The sequence below is a fragment of the Danio rerio genome, chromosome 21 (genome assembly GCF_049306965.1).
Source record: "Danio rerio strain Tuebingen ecotype United States chromosome 21, GRCz12tu, whole genome shotgun sequence".
NCBI lineage: Eukaryota > Metazoa > Chordata > Actinopteri > Cypriniformes > Danionidae > Danio > Danio rerio.
In genome coordinates, this window is record NC_133196.1 from 5,632,501 (window position 1) to 5,642,421 (window position 9,921).

A 9,921-nucleotide genomic window follows, 5' to 3' on the forward strand; every position below is an offset into this window, starting at 1 on the left:
ATTATTTATAGGCTAATTGATGTCTGTGCGTAAAGGTTTTCCTATCCAAGAACGAAAGTGAAAGTGATCCATTATCTCTCATTCTCACGCAGTAGATGCTCTGTTTAACAGTTTTCTGTCAAAAAAAAAAAACTGTTAACTGTTTGCTTGTGAAATGCTCATTTTTTCCACTTAGACTTACTTTATGACCCGTAAATAGCGAATGCGCTCTTGGCGCGACGCAGCTGGCTCTTAAAGGGAATGGGAGATGAGACTCCAATTGGTTTATTCTTAAAACACACCTATAACTCATTAAGAAAATAAACTCAACCCTTTTAGAACATGCGCCGCGGCGCAAGGCAGATTTCCCGTCCTTAAATTAACAAAAACGTGTCCTGACACGCCCTGAAAGCGTTTGCGCCCTGCGTTTTGCGCTCTGCACATGGACCGTCAAAATAGAGCCCAGAGAGTCTAAAACCCTTTTGTATTAGGAACTACTTTCTTCCGCCATTCATTCACATCTGCAGCTGACGTCAGCCAATACAAATTCACCAATGTGACTTTAGAGCTATATTTCAATGATTCTCTATAGCGTAATGAAGAGCTGCACAACTAATCGTTAAAAGATCGCGATCTCGATTCGACCCCTAGACGATCTTGATCCAGCATTTCTACGATTCTGTCAATCATATTTTCAAGTTCAGGAGAGAAGAAAAGGCGGCTGCACGAGTCTTTTCATTGTTTCACACACATTGCTCAGTGACATTGACAACTCCAAATGATGTTGAATGAGTCACATAATGTACTTGTAAGGTATAATTCACCTAATAATGTCATTTTTGTCTTCATATAATGATGTTTTCGCGGCCGGAAAAATCACACGTGACTTGAGCTGCTGACCGTGAGCTGTTATAGAGAGTCTACAGTATTTTTCTGTTGCCGTCAGTATTGTGACGGGTGCCAGGTGTCCCAGCGTTTACCCGGAGACTTTAAGGAATAAAAAGAGGACACAGAAACTATTTCGCTCTTCATACTGGCCTTTATGCGTTTCTCCCAAATGCTGTCGACTACATTCATGCCAGTCAACGACAATGAGTAGGCAAAAGGAAAAGAAAAAGACACTCAAACATCCGTCGCAAAATAAAATGTTACATTATTGAAATAAAAAAATTATACTGCGGTAGAGCGACCATCACACTCTTCTCCTTAGAGCTCGCTGAACTGAACTGAGCTGCCATAAATGCGTGCTTACATCTAAAATGTAAAACAACCACAGTAAAAGTCCTCTTAAAGGGAACGTTTATACACAATGCATATCAAACATTAAGCGACCGTTACAATATCAGAATAATTAACCTAGAAAAAAACAGAGCAATCTCTAACTTACCAGCTGTTTTGTTTGCGATAAGGAGGAACAAGGCTGAATCCAGCTTCTTATTTGCAGCTTCTTATTAACTCTATCTGGTCCACCTTTAAAACCGCGACGCTTCCGTTTTTCAGCTTTTTATTCGTGCTCAAGAGATCACATTGAGCAGGGGCTTATTATACGGTTCTAGTGCCATCTTGTGGATAGACAACGTCAACAGTCTTTGGCTGCCGATGAGCTCTCAGAAATTATAATATTTTAAAATAGGCACAATTCTTACAAATAAACTGCATAGTTGCAATCTAGACAGCTACATTCTTAATTAAAAAAGCCTCAAAAGTACATTTGGTTGTCTAACAACAGTGGTACTTGTCAAACTGTAGCGTCTCTGCTTGTTGCTTGCTGTATGTGGGCGGAGTAATACACAGAGGAGAAGGGTGAAGAGGCCTTTGTGTGATGTTACTGGCAAAATATTGCACGGCTATCAGCCAATCAGATTAAAGAACCAGACAGAACTGTTGTATAAAGTTCTATACAGTATATTATATCTATTTATTCATGCATTCATTCATTTATTTTCCTTTGGCTTAGTCTCTATTTCAGAGGTCGCCACAGCGGAATAACCCAACAGCTATTCCAGCGTAAGTTTTACGCAGCGGATGCCCTTCTGTCAGCAACCCAGTACTTGGAAACTCCCATACACACTCATTCACACTCATTCACACACACACACACACACACACACACACACACACACACACACACACACACACACACACACACACACACACACACACACACACACACACACACACACACACACACACACACACACACACACACACACACACACACACACACACACACACACACTCATAAACTATCGACAATTTAGATTATTTGATTCACCTATAGCGCATGTGTTTGGACTTTGAGGGAAACCAAAGCACCCGGAGGAAACCCCTGCAAACACAGGGATAACACGCAAACTCCACACAGAAATGCGAACTGGTCTAGCTGGGACTTGAACCAGCGACGTTCTTGCTGTGAGGTGAACGTGCAACCCACTGTGCCCCTGTTAGGGCTGTAACGGTACACGATATAAAATCGAAATCGCGACACTCAGATCTACGATCCTGTGTCGCGGTGTGATAAGGGAGAATCGCGACACACCCCGTGACTACCTTTCCAATAACGTCACGCGTGCCTGCAAAAGTTGAGCTAGTTGAAGAAGAACGTGAGGAAACACTTTTTTTCCGCTCGACATTACGAGCACTGCTCCGTTTAAGCCCTCGCAATTAGCGTTTAACCGGGAGAGCTCGCACGGAGCTCTTAGTAAGAGACTGTCTGAATGTGTCAGGAATATCAAAAACAAAACCAACTTAACCCCGCTTGACAACAGACAACGCCAGAAACATTGCCAGTGCTGTCAAAGCATTGTTGTTAATGTGGCTGCGCAGAGAGGGATGGGCGTTCACCAGATGCCCCGACTCCTCTGCAGAGGAAACTTTTCTGTAACCGTGCTGTGCGCTTTCTGTTTGACCCTTTGAGAGTTAGCGTTACGTGCTGACTGACAGGTGCGCGATGTGTGAGGCCAGGAAACAGGACGAAGCTTTCAGTTAAGATGAACACAGTTTCTATAGTTATACTTTATTTATAGATAAAGGTAGGCTATATGACTCTGTATATAATCACTCTATCTTGCTGGAGTTTATAGCCGTTTCGCTTTACTTCAGGACGCATAATGCCGCTCTGAAGGTCTAATCGCTGTTTTAAGTTATCCAGAGCTGTATGAATGTTCAAATCTTGAATATCACAATAGTATTAAATATTACAATTGTAACAACACAGACAGCAACACTTATGCACAATCGATACCCAGCTGATTCAGTCGTTTCATAAGAGGACCGCGCTTCTTCTCTTCTTTTTTCCTTGTCAACATAAAGGCAGTGAGATGCGCCTTGTTTTCGGCTTATAAAGCATGTATGCACATTAATGCAATAGCATATTTAAACAACAAAACTGTTTACAAAAAGTCTACATAATCGCGCGTTGTTGTTGTCTTTTCATCACACAGCGCGCGCACTTGAACCGCGAGGGAGAGAGAGGAAACCATCAGGACATATTCTTTAAAATAATGATTTCTATTAAAATGTTCTATTAAAAGGTTTTGTTATTATAATAATAACAGCGGGGCATTAAATAAATGCATATTTTCCGTGGAGCGGGCAATTTGAGGAAGTCTGCGATTTTTATTTGACGGAAGAAAAAACATGATTGGAAAAAAACAGCCTATGCCGGTTGTTAAAAAGAATAAGTCAGTATTTTCGTTTTGTAAAATAAATTAATTATTTAAATGAAAATAAATTAGGGCAGTCCTATTTATTTTATTCATTTTATTTAGATTATTCTGCTCTTCTGTGCTAAACACTGCAGGTGCTTGAAGATGCTCTGTTGTCTTGTTCTGTTATTAATATGCTAGCATATAAAAATGTATCAGTATTTTAAAATGCAATATTTAATGTGTCAGACTCAAAATAGACACGTCAATCTGTTTAATATAAAATTAATAGTAATCTGACCAGTTAACCGTTAATAACCGATTAATGAGCGGCGGTTGTCTGTTAGCAAATTTAACCGAAATGAGCATCCCTAGTAGCCATTTAATTTACTTTTTCTATGTAGAGAACTTGATTGAAAAATAATTTTTAACATGCTTGAACCATCTACACTATGGAGTTTAGTTCTGTTTGGTTTTTCAAAAGTATTTTGTTACAAAGAAAACAAAAATGATATAATTTTATTTAATAAAAAATAGTTTTAAAAATCTTTTTTTCCCCACCCCACACGAAAAAAAAATCGTGATACGAATCGAATCGTGGGTCAAAAATCGTGATACGAATCGAATCGTGGGTTTGGTGTATCGTTACAGCCCTAGCCCCTGTGCTGCCCCCCTCCCCAAATTATTTTAGCATTACTCGGGATTATTAACACAGCATGCCACCCAAAGTCAGCACACACCGGTGCTCTCCTACAGTCACACATGGCTAATTCAGTCTGAAGGCTTTGTGATGTAACACTGACGCTGTTATTTCTGTCCCTGATTAGACTCAAGATGCTCTGCTTGAGTATCACACATCATCACCTTCCTCCTTGCCTATCAAACACACATCCAGCGTGCGTGTTTAACTTGCATAAATAATAATGAGTGATTCTAGAATTGCGGGTACATTTGGGTCTCCAAAATAAACCTTCCACCATGATATCAAGTTGTCTCTAAACAATGTTTGAACTTGTATTTAGGAACACATTGTCTTGAAAGTATTCACAAGGTGTAGGACTCCCACTAAACCTATTTTTGGCTGAATCAAAATTCAGCTTCATTCATTTATTAGTTTTATTAGCCCCTTTATTCATCAGGGGTCGCCACAGCGGAATGAACCGCCAACTTATCCAGCATATGTTTTACATAGCAGATTCCCTTCCAGCTGCAACCCAGTACTGGGAAACACCCATAAACACTTATTCACACACACACACACACACACAATGGCTGGAAGCATGTAGTTTTCATGCAATGTTGTACCGCACGACGAATGAGAGAAAAAAAAAAACACAAAATGCTCCGAAAATCCTCCTTGACGGTAATAGTTTGATTGTGGTGCTTACATGTTTACGCTCAGAGAGTCACATTTACAGCGGATTTTTCAGTCCATAATATTGTAGTGATATTAACATACGGTAAACTTTATTAACTTAGAAAACATTTGAGCTTGTTTTGGCAACACAACGTGACGTCTCTCTGCCGTCTGAACACTGTAACCGGTAAAAACAGTCTTGGAAGCTATCATGTATATTAATGAAGAGGCACCGCATACACAATAGAGCGCGCTGATTGGTTTGAACCAAGTCTTTCTCATGAATTAATGCAGCACACTCAGAGACGTCACAAGGTACTCCTAGATACAGACGTCCAGTCTACACGCTGGAATACACGCTAAGATCTCATGGCCGTGACGCAACTTCAAAAATTTGTTTTAAACCAGAAGAACGAATTTGCACGAAATAACGCAAAAACAACCAATTTTCGCTTTTTATTGAAATATATGTGTCCTAATAGTGTTTTTAGCAGTGTGGGACACAAATACAACTGTCAACAGTTTAAAAAAATGTGTTTTGTGAACCTTTTAATGTCACTTTAAGCTGAGTATAATTATTGTTGAAATATTATGTACTGTCATCATGACAAAGATAAAAGAAATCAGTTATTAGACATGACATGAGTTATGAAAACCATTATGTTTAGAAATATCTTGAAAATCTTTCTGTAAGTTAAACAGAAATTGGGAGGAAAAAATATACAGGAGGGCTAATAATTCGGACTTCAACTGTATATGATTATCAGCATATTCGTTATATGATTTGATTAAATTGCAGATTTTCGATTCAATTCATCCATCAATCACAATCATTGATTTCAACTCAAGAGCGCCGGGAGAATGTCTGGTCTTTTCTAAAGCTTTCTTCTGGTCAGAGTGGACTGAGAAAACTGCTGACTAATCATCTACACACGCACACACAGACACACACAATCTGGCACTCTAAAACTATTTTCCTCATGCCAGTCACCACATCTCACTGGCAGCATCTAAAGCAATAGATGTCAGGGGCCAAAGCAAGAGTGTGTTGTGCCCAGAACACAGCGCCCTGCCGAATGCTGGTTTAATTTTGCTTTGAAGCACCCATCTACAGTTAAACTCAGAATTATTATTCCTACTGAATTATTATCCCTCCTGAATTATTATAGAGTTATTTTATCTTTGCCATGATGAAAGTACATCATATTTTACAATTATTTTTAAGATACTAGTATTCATCTTAAAGTGCCATTTAAAGACTTATTGGATTAATTAGGTAAGTTAAGGTAATTAGGCAAGTCATTGTATAATGATGGTTTGTTCTGTAGACAATCAGAAAAAATATTGCTTAAAGGGGCTAATAATTTTGACCTTAAAATGTTTTTTTAAAAAAAACAAAAACTGCTTTTATTTTAGCCGAAATAAAACAATTAAGACTTTCCCCAGAAGAAAAAATAATTATAGGAAACACCGTGAAAAATTCCTTGCTCTGTTAAAAATCCTTTGGGAAATGTATGAGGAAAAGACTAACAATTCTGAATTCAACTGTATATTGTATGTTCAAGGGTGCCACTCTTACCTTCACCATATGCTTTGGCGAACAACCAGCGGAGGTTTGCTTCTATTTTTGCTCGGGCCGAGTCGTACATTTCCAGTGGTGCGATTTCAAGCCCTCCCTCAACCGAATCCGCTCTTCTCGGGCCACCATCCCCAGCTGCAAGCGCTCCTACATCCATCCTAAAAACACACAAACAGTTTTAGATGTTACTACATATTAGGGCTGCAACAGTCACACCGCAGGATGTGCAATGTTGAGTCTGGATTATAGTTTATTTATTTATCTGTATTTGTTTGCCATTTAAATTTCAGCATTAATAATAATAATAATAATAATAATAATAATAATAATAATAATAATAACAACAACAACAATACATTTATTAAGCCTTTTCCTGCTTTAATATAACAACATAAAAAAATTTAATGTAGACACAAAAAAAGTAGTTTGTAACTTTAAATTAAAATAATTTTTTAATGATATAAAGACCATATCATTTTACATTTTTTTGGGTTTCTGTACCACTGTGCACACAGAATAGCCACAAAACCATAAAACAATGTTTATTTCACTTTTAACTTTGCTCTGTTCAATTTATACTTGCTTGTTGAACATTTGAATCAATCTAAATTAACAAATTGCTTCAAATAAAGCTATTCAAGTCATTGGTGTAATTGTGTTCATATTGCAATATATACAGTTGAATTAGAATTATTTGCTCCCTTTTGAATTTTTTTCCTTTTTAAATATTTCCTAAATGATGTTTCACAGAGCAAAGACATTCCCACAGCATGTCTATATGTATATATATATAGAATGTAATGTATTTTTTTTTTCTTCTAGAGGAAGTCTTATTTGTTTTATTTCTTAAAAAAAAAATTTAACACAATTTTAAGGTCAAAAATATTAGACACTTTAAGCTATATTTTTTTTTTTATATTCTACAGATCAAACCAGCGTTATACAATACCTTGCTTAATTACCCTAACCTGCCTAGTTAACCTAATTAACCTAGTTAAGCTTTCAGATGTCACTTTAAGCTGTATAGAACATCTTGAAAAATATCTAGTCAAATATTACTTACTGTCATCATGGCAAAGATAAAATAAATCAGATATTATAAATGAATTATAAAAATTATGTTTAGAACTGTGCTAAAAAAAAATCTCTCCATTAAACAGAAGTTGGGGGAAAAAATTAAAACACAGAGGTTGTTTATTATAGCTTTTAAAACTTTGGGACATTCTGATTGCCTTTAATTTAGTATTGTTTATGCTACATTGCATTTGTGAAACATATTCTGTTTTGGTTTGATTTTCAGACTTTCAGATTAATATCTCATTGTGAGTGTTAATTAAATAAATTGACACCAAAAAAATTACAGTTTTTTGTATAAATAGCATTTTAAAATAATATAGGAGTTAAAGGTGTAGTTACCCTCAAAATATATATTAACCTTGATTTGGACCTCAGAATTCTGAAAATATTTTGTTGAACATTAGGAAACAAAAATGTATTCAAGCTGTGCATAAATTTAGTTTATAATAGCTTTTTGTCTTTTTTTAAAGAAAGGTTGTGCTAATAAAATATATATATGAGTTTGCTTGTTTTGACAAATTATTTAAAATATGTGACTAAGAAATAACTGAATTTTAATTTTAATTGAGCAAGTAAAAAAATTCACTAGGTTATAACAGAAAATTATAAGCATTTTGCCCTGTGATAGTTTGAAATTTCATTAATAATGGTCTTACAGTCTTAAATTTGATGTGAAACCCTGTTTTTACTCAGGCATTTAAAAAGAATACATGTTAGAGCTTTAATCAAAATACCGTCGAACCGTGTTATTTTTATTCAAGGTTATCATACCGTCACAATCTTATACCGGCCCATGCCTAGTGTCACCAAGACCTTTAAGTTATTTAACATCACACATATTTGACATCAAATTATATTTCAATAGTAAGACATTTCACTGTCAACAAGTGAAACTTGAATGTGATGTACCACAGTTAACATCACCACAGTCTTACCTCAGCCTTTAATGTATTAAAACAGTATAGTAATTTAAAAAACAACATACAATGTGAATTACAACACCCAGCAAACAATTTTGTGTTTAATATAGACGTCTAAAAGACATCTAAACGTTGACAGTCTGGCTAAAACAAGGCTAAACTTGGGCTGTCAGTACAAATCTAATAGACATCTAAGAATAGCCTAAAAGTAGACTAGTCGTCAAATAGACAGACTTTATATGTGTAACTTAGTCATTTATTTCTGTTTATTTGATGACTAGTCTAGATGACTTGGCCTATTCTTAGACACCTATTAGATTTTCACTGATAGCCCAGATTTAGCCTTGTTTTAGCCAAGACGACTGTGTTTAGACGTCTATCAGACATCTTTTAGACATCTTTTAGAAACAAAAAAATTATTGCTGGGAAGCAGATCAAAACAGGCCCAGACAGACAAACAACATCCCGATCCTGATCCAGACTGTGTGTATCAGACCAAACAATGCCTGATCTTCAAGACGAACCAATGTTAACGACAAATTAGCAAAACAATCCAATTAAACACGATGCGTGTACGTGTGTGTGTGTGTGTGTTCAGTCTGCACAGCAAACGAGAGATTATGAATGAATGGAGCTGCTTTACTATCACTATCACAGAAATATAATCTGTCTGCACCTGTCAGCCAAACCCGGTGACATTAGAGCCGCCTAGCCGAAGCTAGCACCGGATAATTTACCTTTATCCACGCCTGAAATCCACAATCCAGCTTTAAAGATGCGCGAATGTTCCCCCCGAACGGCTCTCCGTCGCTCCCCGCCCAGCAGAAGCGCAGTCGGCCTCCGCTACATGACGCGCCGCTACAGATTCAGCGATTACGACGTCAAAAAAAGATGAACGCGCTTTGGGAAAAACGTCCCGCTTCAGAAATCCATATTTGCTCGTGTTTGGTCCTCCGTCCGGGAGCTCGTTCATTGTCCGGCGGCGGTTGTCATGGGAGACGCCGTGGCCCGTCTCTGGTATTGTCACTATGGATATATATATATGCAAGCTCATGGAGGGAGAGTGCGCATGCGCGTGCGCGTACAGGAGCGTCCTGCAGATACAGGTCACATAATCAATAATGATGATGACGCCGGTTTATTGATGACTTGACAGATTTATTTCACACTAATAACGCTAGTTTACTAATAGAAATACATCTGTGAGTTATTTAAATAAAAACAACTATAAAAGACAATGCACTTATGATTACACTACATTTTTTCACGTTGTTTATAACGAATAACCATATACTGTAACTAATAAAACTGGTAAAAACACTTCAGTATTAAAGCTAAACATGTTAAATTATCAGTTCAAGA

The 9,921-nt window shown here is 37.0% G+C and overlaps 1 protein-coding gene across 5 annotated transcripts in view; it reads right to left on the reverse strand.

The window, feature by feature from the left end:
- Positions 1 to 9,607, reverse strand: part of camsap1a (calmodulin regulated spectrin-associated protein 1a) — a 52,327-nt gene extending 42,720 nt beyond the window's left edge. For 4 of the 5 annotated variants that reach the window (XM_005160971.6, XM_005160969.6, XM_005160972.6 and 1 more), the window contains exons 1-2: positions 9,297 to 9,569; positions 6,563 to 6,720 (exon numbers count right to left, since the gene is read on the reverse strand). In XM_005160971.6, coding sequence (XP_005161028.1) covers positions 6,563 to 6,719 — 157 coding nt within the window. In that variant the 5' untranslated portion in view covers position 6,720; positions 9,297 to 9,569. Of the gene's footprint in view, positions 1 to 6,562; positions 6,721 to 9,296 lie in introns of all 5 variants that reach the window. The other variant, NM_001166255.1, reaches the window with a different exon arrangement.
- Positions 9,608 to 9,921: the final 314 nt, after the last annotated feature.